The sequence below is a fragment of the Hetaerina americana genome, unplaced genomic scaffold (genome assembly GCF_022747635.1).
Source record: "Hetaerina americana unplaced genomic scaffold, ioHetAmer1.1.p SCAF_4, whole genome shotgun sequence".
NCBI classification, from domain to species: Eukaryota; Metazoa; Arthropoda; class Insecta; order Odonata; family Calopterygidae; genus Hetaerina; species Hetaerina americana.
This window is the reverse complement of record NW_027286985.1, coordinates 64,740,489-64,760,445: the sequence shown is the minus strand read 5'-3', so window position 1 is coordinate 64,760,445 and position 19,957 is coordinate 64,740,489. Positions and strand designations below refer to the sequence as shown.

At 34.3% G+C, this 19,957-nt stretch overlaps 1 protein-coding gene across 1 annotated transcript in view; it reads right to left on the bottom strand.

Annotated features, from left to right (window-relative positions):
* Nucleotides 1-404: 404 nt before the first annotated feature.
* Nucleotides 405-19,957, bottom strand: part of Arms (Ankyrin repeat-rich membrane spanning) — a 53,996-nt gene continuing 34,443 nt past the window's right edge. Inside the window, exons 27-31 of the mRNA XM_071590679.1 lie at nt 18,104-18,286; nt 16,867-17,040; nt 14,957-15,727; nt 13,387-13,735; nt 405-1,522 (exon numbers count right to left, since the gene is read on the bottom strand). Coding sequence (XP_071446780.1) covers nt 405-1,522; nt 13,387-13,735; nt 14,957-15,727; nt 16,867-17,040; nt 18,104-18,286 — 2,595 coding nt within the window. The remainder of the gene's footprint in view (nt 1,523-13,386; nt 13,736-14,956; nt 15,728-16,866; nt 17,041-18,103; nt 18,287-19,957) is intronic.

The following is a 19,957-nucleotide window of genomic DNA, read 5'->3' as shown; positions in this document are numbered from 1 at the left end:
TCTCACTACCAATAGTTCATATCACAGTGATTTTCACTCATGCATGGATGACTCCGCACTTTTCCACTGTTTCCAAATAAAACATTAAAGTTCAATGTACATGTTATATATGGGAGTGGCATAATTCCATCACATACTGTAAAATAATTCACAAAAAATGGCTGGAAATTTGGAGAAGGAGATTATTATTAACGCTCTTACTGACCGGCCACAAAGACATAATCGAATACATATTGATGTTCCTGGATAATTTTCCTGTTTTAACTCATTTTTCCAGACTTGTCGCACCTTTTCTGACCATCATCATCATTCTTAATGGTAGATGTAGAATAAAATATAAAATTTTTATTTACTTTGGTTGGTCCTGCTAAACCAAGCACATCAATAGCAGCTCGAGATGGTTGTCAGACTGTGTCTCCTTCATCACTTGAATTTCCACTTAAGTAAGGATTACCATTTCCACCTTTATGTCTTATGCGACCATGGTCCTCAGAATGATGTTTTTTTTCTTTCATACTTCTCCTGTGGTTCTTAAAATCAGTCAAAATGCAGATACGTGGGAAAGAATTACTCTCCCGTTTGTGCTTGTAGATCTTCCTTTTACAACTCCCTGTCCAACTATGTAAGTTCCTCGACATTCCATTTACCGCAGACTGAGGTGTAGGAGTTCTGTTGTCACTAACTTTTCTTGAGTCATGAAACAAACATTGAGCTTTAGAATCATCTTCTTGATGGTGGAAAGGTGGGAAACCATAGGGAGAACTGGAAATGGGGATATTTTTATAATAACTTTCCTTCTCATCACCGGCCCAAGAGTGAACATCTCTAACTTCTTGTTTGCGCTCTCTCTCTTTATTCAATATACTCAATGAGAAGGCATGATTCATTTCTCCTGGATTTGCATCATCATCTACACTCCATTCTGATGGAGTTGATGTCTCAGATACCAGAGGGGTGCTCTCATTTCCCCAATCATCACCTTCTCCATCATTGCCCAAGGCAAAGACATCATCTTCCAGAGAATGCTGGTGCTGTAAGCCATCTTGAGAATTCATTTCAGCATCCACTGGCTCATTTTTATGATCGTTTGTATTTTTAATCTTACGGCAAGATTTCGATGGCCCACATCCAGATTCATTATCCATGCCCTCAGCTGCATTTGAAGGTGAGGATGGCACAACCTTAGTTTTAAGTTTTGACAAGAGAGAGTTTTTGGAGTCCCTAACACTTGGTTTGTTATTGTAGGAGCTTTTTCCACGGGAAGAATTATTTTTACCAGAAATGGCCTTGTTAGTTGGACTGTTGTTCTTTGATTCAACTTTTCCCTGGTGCACAACACCTACTTTCTCACTGCCATTTCCGACACTTTTAATCGAACCACAGGAGGAACTAGATGAATTCTCTTCAAATGCTGATGTGTTTTCATAACCAACATTTATCATACCAGAAGAAAGTCCTTCTCTAATGACACTGGGGACCTTCTCTTGATCAGCTAATATTTTTTTTCCCAGGTAAGTGCAACCTGAGGGAAGAAACAGAATAAGGAGCTCTTACAATAGATGAATTCACAGAAATATGAGAATAATTTTTCAGAATAGCACACCATTGGGAACACTTAACAAAAAATGGGTCTGTTCAATGCTTGATAAAAGCAATCTTTCCAGTAACTGACATAGTTTCATCAGTCAGGGTTTTATATCTTTATTTTGTTGTATCCCTAAATCATACATTTTTTACCTTGACGAGGAAGAATTTCACATGTAAACTTCCTCAACTATATTACTGCAGCTTGGATATCAGGACATGTGAACACTAAAACATGACAAATTATTCAAACTGAAAATTCCCTTAACAGCATGACAAATCAACACAACATATTTCTTGTAACACAAATCAAAGTTAAATTGTTAGCTTCAGTCACAAGATTAAATGAATTGCATTTACTCAATAAACTCATCACATTTTTAGCAAAATATGTTGGCAGGTACTGATTGAAAATCAATTCATCTTGTACTGGTTAAAATAACCTCCTGGTTCTTCATGGTGCATAATTCCATGGTTTCTTAGGGTAAAAATTTGTGGATCACATAAAATATACATAAAATTTTCTCTACATTATTTCAGGAGAGAAGCTTTTGGAAGCACTGAAAAATCTACACCAAAATTTCATGAGCCTAGCATGCCTATATTCTAATGTTTCTCATGCAAGAGGACCATTTTTTACATATCTTCAAATGATTTTTCTATTGTTTTAATACAGAAAAGGGTTGGCATGGGATTTCTTGCACAGTATCAGTAGTTTTTTGAAGCCATCTTTCTTATTATGGAAGCAGTTCATATCAATTAAGATCATATTAGAATTTAACGGACCTATTATTTGAAGCAACGTAGCTAAAAAGTACAATTGCTCCATTTGCATACATTTCCCTTCTATTAAATGCATTACATTTTCCAGTTATCACTGCTGATATCTATTGCATTTGGCTTGGAAATGTAGACCAAATCAAAGCTCATGGCAGAGGGAATGGAAAAAGCAAAAGGAACATCAGCATGGCAGGAGTAGAAAGAAGTGGATTAGGGGAGTTAAGGGCAAGTGACTCGCTGAGGAACCCTTTCTGGGCCATGAACCTATTCACTTCTCACATCTGGAGACTTAGTCCCTGGTATATTCTCATGATGGTCCCAAGGTATGGATAAAGCTATGGTTTATCATTTTTTAAAATCCTTGATATCCTGCAGGTTGATGACCACCAAACCGGTTGCATAACTCTCGTATAAAATCTTGCAACAATATTTTTCATGCAAGCCCCCATTTTATTTCAAAATTACTAAATTTGCTTACAATTACCCAATTAAGGTCAATTTTCAACTTATTCAATTTAGCTTTACCCCATGCCATAAAAATTTGTGCAATGTGAGTGCAAACAAGTAGAAAAATGATACATCCAACTTAATGAAAATAAATAAGATAACAAGAAGATAATTATGACAAGGAATTTTAAGGAAACCAAATTTATCAGACAGATGCAAGTATTTTTGCTGTATAAGTACTTTCCATAGTTTATTCAAGTTATAGTGCTTCAGTGATGTCTTTGCTAGATTGCTAGAATCTTCTTATGGTTGAATAAATATATGAAGTTTATGAATCATAGATTTCACTTAATACCCCTATATCTCTCAGAACTAATTACCAAAGCATTTCAGAGGGAAAAAAATGAATGGATGATACTATAAAAGAAATAGATACCCTCCTAAACAAATAAAAAAGGAGAACTTATGTATCAGACTAACTGTAGATCTGTTCCTTTTCTTTTAGAGCACACTATCCTAATGCTTAAATTTAATCGGTGGTATGACTAGTTAATTTCACAAACAGAACGTTTGGAATTTATCTCCAATCCATTGGCATCATTAGACGTGAAGTAGATCTTAATACCTAAGATATTAAGCCAGTATTTAAATATGGACAGAATATGTACTGTCTGTTAGGATAGGTTAGGGGGAGGAATGAAAAAAAAAGCATCAGAATAAATTAGGTGAACAAGAGGAGAGAATAGTTAACACTGCTAAAGAATTGTTCAAGGATTAAAAGAAACAGTTCCAAGAAACTGCGGGAGATGCCGCAACAGTAACTTTTAACGGAGTCATCCGCTAATATGCATTTCAATGCAACAATGTCAGAGTGTAAAAATCATTCACCTTGACTAGGATCCCGGTCAAGGTGAATGATTTTTACACTCTGAAATTGTTGAATTAAAAGAAAAATTGTAGGAAAAGATTTTTGGATAAGGTTATGGTATTTGTACTTGGATAAGGTCATAGACTTAGTTATGCCCATCAAAATTGCCATTCGAAAATAAAAAGAGTAAAGCAGCTGCCACCTAAAATCGTCGAACCAGAAGTTGATTTCAGGCATAGAAAAGAATTGCTTATAAATAGTTGTAACAGATGGTAAACACATGCTTAGGGGAAGATCAGTTGGATATAGGAAATGTAACAGAATGAGTGATAAAATTGCATAATGTTAGCAATGGCAAAAATGAGAATGGTACAATTTGAATGATAGAGAACCTACACATAGGATTATTTATTTTTGTATTTCAAGAGTACTTGTTACAGAGTGGATTGGGCATAGATAATGAAAATATTTTTGAAAAAGGAGTGGAATTATCAGTCAGCTATTTGTCAGAGCTTTATGAATCAGACTATGCCAGTAAGGGAGGGAGAAGGAGAAATGAGAGAGATATTGATGTCATTGTGCCAATCATTGATCGAGGTTTTTATTCAATAGAGAGAAGAAAACAGAAAAGGAGGACGTGGACAGGATGAGCATTGGACTGAAAATAAGCTGAGAGCTGATTTAGTGCTAAATCTGTTGGTAAAAGAGCTTAAGGCATGAAGCATTTAATAGAAATTATCTGTGATTTTATATACATACAAGTACAGGATGCTTAGCATGAGATATTTAATGATGGAAAACTGATGCTTGTTTGAAAAATTTCATAATTTCTTCTACTTATTAAAAGTAAAAGTATTTTCCATTATGTTATAAATGTCACAAGGATAAATGATTTGAGAAAAATAATGAGTTGCATCAACTCCTAATAAGTTAAAATAATTAATACATTTGCAATGAAAATTTATCATATATATTTCCTCTACTTTCACCACTGCCTAAAAAGTTTAACCTTGTATCCTTGATACTTTTAAAACAAACATTTATTTCATACTATTAATGAAGTATTGCAATAAATTGTACTTCAGCTCTAAAAGTATGAGAAAATCTTGAGACTTTTAGAAATTCATCACTAAAAATATTAAGAAAATGAAATGGGAAGAACAAAATTAATTTTACTTTTAACAGAGGGCTTAACTCTATTCCAAATAATTTACCTGAATTATTTCTTTAATTTACCTTGGCGATGTGTAATCAAATCTAGCTCAAGTACTCAAATGCTAAATATTAAGATACATCCTCAAATCTTCAGGTTTTAGAGTACATCAAACTTTGATTTTAATCACCCCTAGCACAATGCTACCGTACGGTTGGTGACCTAACACCCCCCCCCCCCACCACACGACCTTGCTGTGGCTTGCGGAGTATTATGTAGATGTATAATCCTTACACAATATGAAGAAAATTCACTAGGTCTGGCATTTTATTTCATATATTCAGAATAAAATGTATAAAAACTATTCCCATTGAAGAGAGACCAGTTCTACAGGATGACTGTAGGAAATATTCAGGAATTGCCCTTATATCTCTTTCGAGGCTGGCAACAAAAATAAGGCCTGTGCAATTAGGTAATATTATATTTGATATTGTGAAAATTAAATTTTGTTACATTGTCAACTTAATGTGAATTACATATGTGGTACAAGTTGCATTGCTTTGACTCATTATTGCATCTGTTGCAAGTCGAAACATGATGAATTCGCTTATGCCTTCTTCTGAGGTTGACAAATTATTTCCATGAAGGTAGGGAAACGACACATAGGAATAGGTCTGGACTACACAGAGGATGATGAACACACTTCACTTGACCATCCAGCAGCCTGTTTCTTTGGAATGTGATCTATTGTGATTAATATGGCCAGGGAGAAATTTCAGTACAGCCCAATCATGTACTTATTTATGGCTGTGTGTACTGGTATATCATGCCAATTGCACAATTTGCAAAATATGAAATAATAATATTACTATAACTCTCCCAGCAGCCCTTTATGGTGTTGGTGGTGGCAGATATTTCCACAAGGGGTTTTTCTGTTTACTCTCAGGATCAAAATTATGTAGACAAGTTTCATCTGTTGCGATAACCTTCCGAATTGACATTTCTCCTTCCTAATAAGGAAAGAGAGTAACAATTTTCCACTTGATAAGTTTCATAGCAAGACGAAGATTCTCCACCTGAAGATGATGTAATACATTGAAACCAGGTCGTGCTATTATACTCATCTAGTAGAAAATTGTTACTATCTTTTCTTATTATGTTCAAATTCTACCACATCACGCCTGAAACTACTCTCTTTCCTTTAACATCAACTTCAACTGCAAAAAAAGTGCACATGCACACCTTATTTTTCAAGTATGAGGTCTTGGAACTCACCACCTCCCCTCCCCTCTCCAACTATTTCAAATCATCTCTCAGCATGCTATCAGGAAAAGCAGACTATTTCTAATTCTCCAGTAGCATATGTTATTTATAATGGGAAAAGCAAAATTTTAATAGAGAATATTGCTTGTTCATGTGCATTGTAGAGTTATTGTAATATTGAGCATTGTCGAGTCCCCCCCCCCAATCGTTGTCATAGATGAACTGTAAATGTTTTAACTTACAACAGATGCTGTTAATGCAATACTAGAGTCAAATAAAACTTGCACCAAATTTGCATTACATATTAAATAAACAATATAACAAAAGGTTATCTAGCACAATGAGTTATTTTAATAAAATCAATGATCACTCTTTATTGAACAACTCTCATAAATGGGCTGTAACCAGTCCACTTAAGTAGGTTTGCTTGTTTGGTATCACCAGGTACTTTTTCAATCAATCTTATATGCAAAATTAACAAAAAATATAAAGTAATGGAAAATATCTGTCGCTGTTTGCTTAAGTTAATAAACAATTTTAAAGGTTAAAATGCAGAGGTTTTACAAAGGAAAACATCATTAAACATTGGTTGCACATAATAATCACCATATTAAGAAGAGTTTTACCACATAAAATGTGGAATTTTTTTCTCAAAATCACATACCAAATAAGTATATTCAACAAAATTTCTACTTTTTTAGGGCTGAATTTCCCTCTATAAATCCTCCTTGAAGGCAAATGTAGGATGGCTCAGCGTATAATTTCATGCATTAATTATACATACAATTTACATTTAAGACAATAGGTGGCAGTATTTTATCTTTGATGTAAGAACACTATGGAATTGGCAGCAATGTCTCCAGGTAAGAAAGTATTTTTTTTCATTCGTTACTGAGAAATGACTTATCATTGACAAAACTAGAAAAAATATTTTGCCTATTTTTAGTAGCCGTAGACAATGCTCTTTAAGGCTATCTTTCCATTGATCCCACATACCTAAATGTCACTCTTTAACTTTGCTCATATTTATTAAGGTGATAGTATGGCAGAACAATCAAGCATGTGAAATGCTCTATGATTTTCTGGAAGCGAGGATATCTATCACCCAATATCCAAAAAGTTAACCAAACTTTTGTCAGTGATCTCACACACAAGGATCTGCAGAAAGGTTAATCTAGTTGTAATCATGTCAAATTGCCAGGAGCACCAACTATTGTGAAAAAAACAAGGGATTAGATTTCAGTCTTGCTGTAGGAACCAATTGACTCTTCAAAAACTCGTGTCAGAAAACACTCTGCTGAGAGTGTAAAATAGATTAAACAACTAATCTCAAAGTTAAAATCTCTGATCAAAGGGCATGGAGGTGTAAAAATAGGTAAACGTTTTGCAAATACAGAAGTTGAATTAAGAGGAAAAAATATGGATACATACAGGATATAATAAAAATTTTTTTTAGGAAAAAATTGTTTACAGTAGTGAGTTCAGTACAAATTCACTGGCTATTGCATTCCTCCATGAATAACACGCATAAATTGGAACCAAAATTTGGTTTTGAAGGAACTAATGAAAAACAATATAAAATTGAGGTTCGGAGAAAATACTTTAAACAGTATTCCCATATTGTACTAACTAAATATCGTTCAGGATTATAATGAACTATAAAATGTAAACAAATGTGTTTACAAAAATGTTTATTCAATCAGTCATAATAAATGTAAATAAAAAATGTTGAAAAAAGAAAATTTTGAAGACCTCAAGTAGCAGGTTTTCTATATATACTCTGATTTCCTATTTTTGTGTAAAAATTTTGAGCTTCAGCTTGATTTTCATTGGTTTTAGTTTACTTAAAACTATTGAAAGAAATATTATATGAAATAACATGTAATCAAGGTAAGCATTAAGCAATGATGTAATTTTGAATGATTTAAAAAACTGTTCTGGTCAGAAAAAAATAAAACAATAATGTTAAACACAATTCAGATTACCATGATGGCAGATAATTAGTCTTATTATCATTTCATAAATTGAGAACCATATTCCATTAATAACCAATGAATTAGCAAAAAAAATATTTTAATAAACAAAATATACATAAAAACAGTTATGAATTAAACCTGGGCAAAAAGCACACGCAATTTCTGTTGGGTGGTGAGATTTGATCTTAATTCTAAGTCTTGGGACAGTTATAATTCAAGGTTTTTATTTAATTGATTGGTTTGACAACTTGTCTGGATACACAAGCCATTCAATAATTCCTTAGAAAATCTAAAAGATGCTCATTTTATTGGAAAAGGTTTTCTTTCTGTCAGTCTCACCTCTCACTACACTGCTGTTTAAGTTTCAGCGACAAGGGTGGTACAATAAGTCCTTAGAAAATCCAATAGATGGTGCTCGTAGTACGGAAAATAAATTTTTTCTATTAAATAACACTCCTCACTAGTCAGCTGTTAAAGTTTCAGCTGTATCCGTCATATAGCTTCATTGCTGTCATCAATTGAAGTAAACAACTTTAATTTGTCTATAAAAATGGATAAAAATGAGTTTCCAGCAGTGATTAAACACTTGTATTTGAAAGGGTTGGCACCAAAATAAATCAAAGCTGAGTTGGACGAAGTTCATGGCACATCTGCTCCTGTGTTTGCAACTTTTTACAATTGGGTACATGAGTTTAAACATAACCAAAAATCAACAAATGATGAAGATTGTGCGGGACATTCAGTGAAAGTGACTTCCTCCAAAATGATTGACAGAATCCACAATATGGCTTAGAGTGATCGATGAATCTAAGCTTGTGAAATAGTCTAAGCCACAGGCATATCAGAATGTACACTGATTTCAATTTTGCATGAAAAATTAGACGTAAAAAAAATCTTGGCAAGATGGGTGCCATGTTTAGAAGAATATATGAAATTGTGCGGTCGATTCGGAGGCTGGGTCGGGCTTTTTCGTTGCAATCCAATCCTAATGAGTTTCAGTATCAATCCATTAATGTAGACAGCACATGGATACACTCTTACAATCCAGAGAAAGGGAACAATTGAGACAGTGGGTTTCTAAAGGTGAAGACGGTGAAATCGGCCAGCAAGGTAATGACCACAGTTATCAGATTGGACATGGAATCATCTACATTGATTACTTGCAAAAAGAAAAACGATAAATGGAGATAACTAGGCATTATTATAACACCAGCTGGGTCAAGAAATAAAAAAGTCCCCATTTGGAAAAGAAAAATTCTCTTCCATGAAGACACTGAACAGGCAGATGTCATTAAAGTTAAATTATTGCAACAACCACTATATTCACCATATTTGGCCCCAGTGTCTATTATTTCTCAACTTAAAAAAATGGCTTGGTGGGAAAAAATTCATGTCTAACGTCTATCACCAACACAGATCCTATTTTGAGGACCTTCCAAAATTCTACTGTTTGGAGGGCTTCAAAAAGTAGTAGAAATGCCGGGCAAAGTGTATCAAGACAAAAATTGATTATGTTAAAAAATAAAAAAATCCACCAAAATAATTCTTTTTCATATTTTTTAAGGACTTATTGAAAGACTCGCGCAATAAAAATTATGTGAAAAACTGGTAGAGTAAAGTCAAGGTTTCACTGCATAAAAATGAGAGACAGCTAAATGATAATTGTATGAATAAATTTCACTCTAAGTGAAATGGCCCATCATCATCAGATCAATGCTGATGTGGCAGGAAAATGACCATTGTGCCTTTGGGTTGGGTGAGATTTCAGCAGTGCAGCACTCATCAGTACGTGAAATTCATCTCACCATCTAAATGGACATTACCATGTTTTATCTCACTCTGAATAGATAGAACATTAATAGCTACATTTAACGGCATAATAAATGATGCATTAAGCTAATAAGCGTTGCTATAGTTGTAAGAAGTACTGCTACACATGAATGCAATGTTTAAAGTATTCAGTCTGATTGGAATGGTTTAAAAAAAATAAAAAGCATGCAAGCAGAATAACTTTATTTAGCACTTAAATATTTTCTTTGCCAGTATGTTATAACAACAAATGAGGTTCAGAAGTGATCATTTTATAAATTTCCATCTTGCTAGAGAAAGAGTACAACAATCAAATGAAAAACATACAAACCTCCAATTTTAAGAGGCATGGAGAAACAAATGATATAAAAAAATGCCCACCAAATAAAAATTTCAAACATCAATTCATCAATAAAATGAAAAAGCGTCAACATAAAGAAACAATTTTCATCTGTAGCACATGAGCCATGTCAATTTAAACCTTGCTCATCCATTCAAATATAATGTAAAATGTTATACATATATATAAATATATGATGAAGGCATTAAAATATTGATTTGAACTCATTTAAAGGTAGCAGCTACCTACTGAATTAACTTATAAAATTATCAGCCACAAACGCATAGTAAGAAAAATGGTCCATAGTGATTAGTACTCTTGACAGAACAAGATCCCTATACTTCAGAACCAACAACAATTGTACATAAAAATCCAAAGTTCTCAGCAATGATAATGATCACAGCTGTGAAATTCAGACAATACTGATGAGATGTAAGAAATTAAAACATGATTGTTTTTTTTTAATATAAATAAGAAAGATTTCATAAGGCCACTCAAAAAGCAAATCAATGGATACATTCAATGCGTAATTTAGAGCAGCAGAGTTGAAAATAATTTTTAGGATGCTCAAGTCACACACACTGAATATTATACAAGAAATGCATAAACAAGGAATGTTTATTACAATCATCTTCAAAAATTGATTTATGAGAATACTTAACTGCATCAAAAATCACTTGAAAATCTTGAAGTGATGAATGATTAATACAAATAATATGCTTCGGCTGGCAAAACTAATGGAATGTTAAACTCTTGTTTACATAAGCATGCAATTTAATAACATCATAAAATTCACATTCCAAAAACAATGCATGGGGAAGAGAAGCATATCTGCATAAATTTAATGATTATGCAAACATTCATAAATGCTTACTGGGAATAAAATTACTGGACAGCCAGCCATTCCAACTAAAGAGAAGTTCCTCGGAATTGAAAGCAATGGCAGCACTACAGCTCAGCTAAAATATTTAAATAAAGACAAGAAAATGAACAGTTCCTAGGTAGCTATGAAAATTTGATTTTCCATGTAAAGTTAAACTTAACTGTCCTATAGAGTAAAAACACTCAAAATTAGAAAAAAAGGGAGGATAATTGTAACTAGATATTTCTGTATACATTTTCCCATGATGTTACACAATCTATTTGCACATATTCACAAACATTTCTCTACATTATATTACACTATTTTAGTCATAGATAGCATTAGCAGCTATTTCAATCACTGATAGACATTTCAGACCACTTGAGTCTTGAAATAAATGTTTGATCAGAATTCAATAAATAGGTAAGTAAGTCCTACACCTTACAACTGATGCCGATTTCTATACTTCCATTAGTTCAAAGATGAGGACTCATTCATCATTTCAGGAATATGTATCTCATTCTAGGCAGATCAAAATATTGGTTTTCAAAAGCTGACCGCATTTGTGTCAGGTTGACGAAACCAATGACATGACTGGATGGATTGGGATTTTAAAATTCAACCAGAAATAGATAAATCAGATTAAGAATGCTTGAAAAATGAATGAAGAAACCTAGCATTAAGAAGTATTTAAATGGTATCAGTAAACTTCTAAATGGTAAGCTGTGTAAAGGAAAGGGATGAAAGAGAAATTAAACAGGAATTACCTAGATTTTGATGCATTAAATGGAAGATTTTTGTGCATTCATTGAACTGAAAAAGAATTTCATTGCACATATTTATGATAAATAGCATTTAAAATGAGCAAACCATTTTACATATGAAAATTTATCTGGTGGTGGATAAGATAAAAGAGATAGAGAAAAGAATGTAGAGGTTTTCTCTACTAAAAATATAAAATGGAAATGCTCTTAATACAAATAAAAATGGAAAAATGCTGTTTATTGTTTCGTCCAGAGAAAAAATTGAAAGTTGAGCTTCTACAGTTTCTATTTAATTGTTTCACAATGAATGAGTACCTATTAACTATTAAATCTCAGACCTTGGCACACCTAAAAATGAGAATATCTATTGAAATATTTCAGTTTTCAACTTTAAAAATAAATTTTCACTATACAGAACTTATGCATCACTAAACTTCAGAATTTTTTAAAGAAACTCAAAATATATATCATACATTAATTTACAATATCATTAAATATAGTTTAGCACCTTATATATGGGACATTCAAAGTTGAATTTACTTGAAAATGATGGATTTTACTTTTCCAGGATGTCAAAACTTGATGAGCATTATTTTCTCTAAAAAGAGCATTAATTCAGGACACCTTGTCTCACTATTTTTTTGCAGTAAATTTAATCTATGTATTCAAGCTATACGATGACCTTCTAAGAATATTTATTTATATTAAGACAACCAAAACTTATTTAGGGATATGTCTAAGAATAATTACTCACAGGCAATAAAGTATTACTAAACAAAAATATTGGCAAGGAAATACCAAGTAATCTTAGAAAATATGTTTAGTTCACATATTTAAAATATATAGCTGTTGAAATTGGTTGTTTAGCTTAGAAATAAGATTACTAGGGTGCAAAAAAACAATTATTTTGTAAAATATCTTAAATAAACATAAAATATCTCCCCTAATTTACTATTAAATTGATGGTATCATTTGGCTTTCTTTGAAATATTTATGGAGATGGCCAAACTGCCAAATTGGTATCAGAATGAATGATCATTATATTGACCACATTAGTGCTTGAGAAAAAAAAGTTCCTTCACAAGTTTAAGATATACAGATCTCCTAGGATTGAATGAGGAAATTCCTGACATGTTTACCTTCAATTTTCTTGCTCCTAAAACACCCAGTGAAACAAAAACAAAATTATTTTAAGAGAAAATAAATATCACTTGTGTGGAATAATTTGCTATTTGCTTCCCCTAAATATTCAAATGAAATTCAAGGGTGAATTTGGTACATTATTTTGGTACCCTAGCATGTCATTTATAATTACTGGTTTCACGAAGCCAACACATCAACATCAATTTTCCAGACCTAGCTGCCTCATTTGAACCTGGCTTAACTGATTGAAATATCAACCAATCTTTCCTGCTGGAGTGTCAATCAAGATCAACCTTAACTTGAAGTTGCTGAGGAATCCTGTTTCAAAAGAAACACACGCTCAGATAACTTGTTTCATATCCACATGACCTCAAGCAGTTAGGTACTTTATATTAACTCTCCGACTCTGATACATCACCATCATGCCGTTTTGACCCATGTCCCTTCATCACAGGCATGCTCCTCCTGGTACTGCTGCTTTCCTCACCTCCACTCCCTGAGACATCCTCCCTACCCTTCCCCTCCTCCTCCTCCTCCCCCCCTCTCTCCCTGATGTGCTCCTCCCTCAACAGCTCCCCCCTCCTGTTCTTAATGCTCCCTCCTGGTCCCATACTGTCCTCCTCATTGATGGAGCCTTCCTCTTCCTCCTCCTCCTCAGTGTTCCCCTCCTCATCCAACACGTCAGTCAAAGCATCCTGATTGAGAGCTTGCAAAGCCTCACAGATCATTTCTTCTTCCATCATCACCTGCAAAGTGAAGACAATTAGTGGGTTAGATTTGATGCTGTGGAGGTAAATGGGGAAGTATGTACAGACATATCTTATTCTTCACTCTCACATGCTGACGTGTATCACAATATTAGCAACTATTAATAAATAACATATACTAGTTCATCTTAGCAAGAGCTTAACAGTTGATGACTATAATCCAATCAGAGTTAGTGCTTTACCAATAACTATTTAGGAAGTATGTCCAACTTCAGTGGATTCATACCCAAAGTAGGTGAGGATAGAATTCAAATAATTCTAAGCCCTATTGCGTGAAATTCACACATGAAGGTAAATTATACCATTTCCTTTCTCTGGATTCTTTTTTGGTTAACATCTGGTAACCAAGAAAATCACATGGCTTGAGTGAAGGCTTGGCATTGTCTCAAGGCGCTCACTGAATCTGAACTCTGATGCATAAAAAAAGGTCTACCTTCATGACTGCTATATCACTTAATTTAATTAATATGAAGGTGTGCTAACTGTTATCACAGATGTAATTTTGTAATGCAGTAACAAAAATGAGCAGAATGAAAATATTTTTTGGAAAATTCTACCAACAAGTCATTAAATGCAACCCATTGAATCTGATAAGCATACTAAACATTTAAGAAATTGGCAACTAAATTCAAGAGGGTACAACTGAATTTCCTTCATTCAAACTTGAAAAATTCAAATGAAGCTATTCAATTTCAGAACTTTCCAAAACTCTTAACCTGAAAAAGTATACTATATTATATTATATAAATAAAAGTATTTCTTTTTACATAATATCATGTGACTACATGCTCTTTAATTTCTTAATACTTATGCAATCAAAAAATTACCATCAAACACAAGGTCATGTGGTGTAAATTGGGTTAAGTGTTTCGCTTGGAGGGTTGAAGGTACATATTCATGCAATTGGCCATGCATAAAACCAATTTTGGATAGCCATAAAAAATTTCGGATAGGGCATTTAATTGTTGACCCCTAAGTGCCTTTCGTTAAGAATGCTATTCTTGATGCTCGATTTCCCCCCCCTCCCTCTTCCCACATTCCCTCAACATTGTACCCCTACCAAATTATCTACCAGTCCATAATGGCACTAATGACCTCAGCTGTTGAATGCATACCATAATAACCACCACTACAAAAGCCCTCAAGTAACAGCACCTGGTGTTTAACAAATTTTGTTGACCACTTTTCATGGAGACTTACTTGTTTCTCAAGCTGACTCTGCTGCTTGGATAGCCACATTTGAGGTGGAGATGAGATCCCAGAAATGGAAACTGGTGGTGAAGATGAGGAGTATGATAAGCTGCCACCCTGAGATCGCTGCTCGGTAGCCAACTTCGGATTCCTTCCTTCTGGTTCATTATCTATGCTTTTGGTGGACGCACTCCCTTTGGTACTGGATGTGAAAGATTTTGATGCCTGAAGATCTTTGCTCTGTGACTCCCAACCTGCATCTTGATTCAGATTCATTTCCATTACAGAGGGAACACGTGTGACCTCCGTGGATGAAGTCCTCATAACTGGGCTACCACTTATCGCAATGCTTTCAATTGATTTACCACTGGCACTGGTTGAAACCACTTGTGACGTAATCAGGGCAGGGTCAACGTTAGGGGATGAAATGCTGGGGTTATTGTATGATAACTGTTCCGATGATGGCGATGTCACTGACACACTAGGGACATTATGCACGACTGCAATGGCCTCTGATGTTCCCAAGTTGGATGGCTTTGAAGAAGAGTACTGTAACTGCTGGCTTGAGTGATTACTCCCGCTGATGTAATAGGGTCTGGGGGATGACGATGAAGATGATGCACCCTCACCCACGTGTGACTTACCCGACGATGCAAATCGCACGTATTTACCCCCAAGACCGACCTCATCTGTCTGAGTCACTGAAACACACTCTTGCTCACGGAGAGCCACCACAAGCATTCTGAACAGCTCCCAGTCACCAAAGTTCATTTTCAACACCTGGAAAAAGAAGTCTATAAGTACCACAATTACATTCAATCTTAGGCTGCAGATTCCAAGAAATGAGGCTGACTCTTTGATAATTGTTAGGAAATACAAAAATTAACAGTTGCATGAATAATTTTAAGTCTGACCTAACATGTTTTAAGTTTACTTTTACTTTATTATAATTCCAACACTGTGTTACTTATATGACTTATTCTCAGTTATATTTAATCAAAATTGATTATTTATCGGTATTATTTATTTCAAATTTCCTTCTCTTGCATGAATGACATTTTATTTTTTTATTCTCTTTTGCAAATCACTTACGTACCTTATACAATAACTTTATATAATAACTGTCTGCAGGAAAATAGAGATTCGCAGTATTATTACCACAGGAAAATATCTGATAGTGCAATCATCAAGATCCAACCTCAGCCCAGAAGATTAGGGGAAATAACTACTAACATTTCAAGGATATAGGCTATGTTCAAACAAATAATTTTTCCTCTCATAAATAAATGTTGGTCACATGAAGGGGAATAACAGGCCCAAGCTATAATTCACCATAGGCCAAGATATCTTCCACTTTTTTGGGGCTAGATGCCACCAAATGTCTTTCTTTTTCATTTATTATTATATAATAAAGAAATAAGGTTGAATAGATTTTAGAAGTGGTTGCAAATATTTCAAGAGGAAGTGCTGGGCAGATGACCATATGTACTAATATAAATGCTTCACACAGAAAACATGCACATAAATTTTGAATTTACAATCCATTAATATGTAATTGAATAATTTCATACTGTATCATAAAATTTCCTCCGCAAACTATGCTGATACTAAACTAAAAGTTTTGTGTTAAATAATGCACTTACGATTTGGCAATAATATTATTTTAAAACAATCAATCAATCATTTCAGGGAATGGAGGAAGTTTCATACCCTGGGCCTCACGAAGCAATTATATGAGAATCTACTTTAATCATGGAATCTTATTTATAGTGATGTGACAACAGTGCAGAAGATAAATGCATTGTTCAATGTAAATGGTAGCCTACTCCTTCATGTGCATTAACAATCAAGATATGAATGAAAAGTTTTTTGAGTTAAGGGGATATATTAACTCTGATGCATTAAATATTACAGGTTACCTTTTTTAAATCATCCAAATCACAGTGCAGAATAACGCGACCACTGAGATTATTTTCCTTCATAGTTTCTTGGTAGATAGGAACTAAAGCTGGTGTTATGTCGGGCAAGCGACCAATCAGTTCACAGATGGCAGAGACAGACATTGCACTCAGTCGCATTTCCATCAGCTCAGGCTGCAAAATATGTCAATTTTTTTTATGTTAAAGCTACAATGCACTTTTTATTTGAGATTAGAAGAAAAGAATTTGACAAAATAAAAGAACATGATAATTATTATACCTCCACCCTGTAAACACATAGTGGAAATCACTGGAATTCCTCAATGAAAAAGGATGGCACTAACATAATTGATGCAGGGCACATAAATGGGAATACATGTACTTTAAAATACAGATCCATGCATATAAAATATAATGAAAAAGCAGCAGAGTACAGCCACCTTTTATTTATTAAATTAAATTTTATTTGTAACAATGCCACCAATAATAAAATAAGCTTTCAAAAAAGTTGACTACTTTTTATTTGCTTCTTAAATTTAACAAAAATGATTCAAACTTCAAAGCATTGGGAAGAAATTTATTAAAATATTTAGATTAAATGCCTATTTTTGTATTTAATAGACAACATATAATACTAAGTAAGTTATGATCCCCTCCCCACGGAAGCCAAAATTGACGTAAATATTGATCAAAAAGGAGACAGACTCAGTAATAAATAAAAAATATAAGAACTCCAGGACAAAATCCAAGTAGACCACAAGGTGATATTGAAAAGTCCCAGGGGTGTACACAGTAACCTAGATGTGCTTACTGCTAGCACTCACTGCCCACAGGTCAAAAAATGAAACTGAAGGGTCAATATTTTGACACTATGGAAGGAATGCAGAATGAATCACAGAGGGTTCGAAACAGCCACCAACAAAAGGGCACCAAGGGAGTGCTCAACATTTGGCAGATGTGATGAAGTTGATGAGGGTGATGGAGATCAAATGTAAACCCAAAGGTAAGAAAAAGGGTAAGTCTAAAATGTTCTATGAGCACAGCCCTGGAAATTTAAATAGAACTATTAATAGTAGCATATACCTCACATTTATTTTCCTCTAATATCATTTGCGAGAAATTGGAAAAAATATCTTATTATATATCGTAACATGATGAAACACATTCAGTCATTGAAAGAAAGGACCAATTAACAATCTTTCATTGAGACAAACCAAGTAGAGACAAAATTACTTACAGGGAATGTGGTGATTGGTGCTGGCCTTGGTGTAGGAAGGAATGCTTCCTGGGGGGGTAGCATGTAATTCCATCCCATCTGACTCGGCGTCCACTGATTTCCCCCAGGGTATATCATTGTGCTTCCAGGACCAACTACGCTTAATCCTGGGGGAGGACCAACTTTGGGTGCATTTGATGTTCTCTGAGTAAACAGGAGAAGTTAATTAGATGGGGACAAGTACAATTAATCCCATATCACCCAATTGCCTCAGTCGCTATTTAAATTCCATTATAAACATGTTGAAAATGTGAACATAAACAGTTTCATACACAAGTTTTACAGGGTAAAAATGGTTACAAGGATTAAAAACATGTCAGGAAAAAAACTAAGTACAATGAGGGATGCATAGTTTCCAAAGTGGGCAAGGATTCTCAAAATATAATACGAGGGTCATCCGGAAAGTAGTACCCGTTCGTGAAATAAAGACACAAAAGTAAATATTAGCAAACATAAAAAATTTTATTTGAAAGAGGATACTTTAAACTACTTCTCAACATAATCTCCAAGCAAATTAAGGCATTTGTCATAACGTGTGACAAGTTTCTGTATTCCTGCTGCATAGTCCTTCGCCGCCAGCTCATTGAGATACGCGAGGGACCCATCTTGCACAAATTTTTGCATAATGCAGATGGTGTTTAACAATTTCATGAACAATTGTTCGAGAAACATTGGGAAAATGCTCACAGATGTCATCAATTGTGACGCGCCGATCGTTCCTCACGAATTCGTCAACTGAGCTCACCAGTTGGTCTGTAATGACAGACGGTCTCCCCGAACGCTCATCGTCGTGTGTGTTCCCCCTCCCCATGTTGAAGTTGCGACACCACCGCCGAACAGACGACTCGTCCATTACATTGTCTCCATACACCTCCTTTAATTGGCGATGAATATCACATGGGCGAACGTTTCTTGCATTGAGGAATTTAATCACTGCCCTCACTTCACAACTGGCGGCGTTCTCAATTTTTTTAAACATTGTAAACAATCACAGAAACAACACAGGCAATGCTAGCGTCACGCAACTTGGCTCAGAGAAGGCAGACAAGCCACTGAAGCTATCTGACCTCGTCCAGCGGCTACTCGCGTCGTCAGCACTTCATGCGGCACGAACGGGTACTACTTTCCGGATGACCCTCGTATATGAATATACTTTTCGATTTAGATAATACTAATCCAATTAGAAGTGGACACCATTGAGAAGAACATAAACATTAATTTATTGTTATAAAGATATTGTAAACTAATAAATATTAAGACATGAATGATATGTACCATTAATTCATATCGTTCTCTAATTATTGAGATATTTATTTAGTGCACAAATTTTCACTCCTCCTTTCTCTTTATGGCTGTTCCCCTAAAGTGGAATTTATCAGACATTGAAGAATATATCTAGGCTATTCATACAAATAGAAATACTTTCTAATTAATCCTTTCATCATTGATATGCAAGGTTCAGCTATGTATTAGCACTGATGAAGGGTTACATGGAAGAGGAGACCAAAGTTGAAAACTAAACTCAAATACTCTGTGTAATTAATAGTTTCAGGCATAACTTTGTGGAATTACTTCATAATGATTGATATTAAAATAAATCTCTGTAAGTCCACATGAAAAATTCATATTTTCCATGCGGAGTTATCAAGTTTTATTTTAACATTATAAATCTGTCTGTGCATCTACGAAGTACCTATCTTTAAAAATCTGCCATTATAGAAAATTTGAATAGCTTTTACTTCTCTTATTCAACACAAATCTTCATTTGTAAAACACATGCATAAATAAACCATATGACTTTTGGAAAGGAAACAG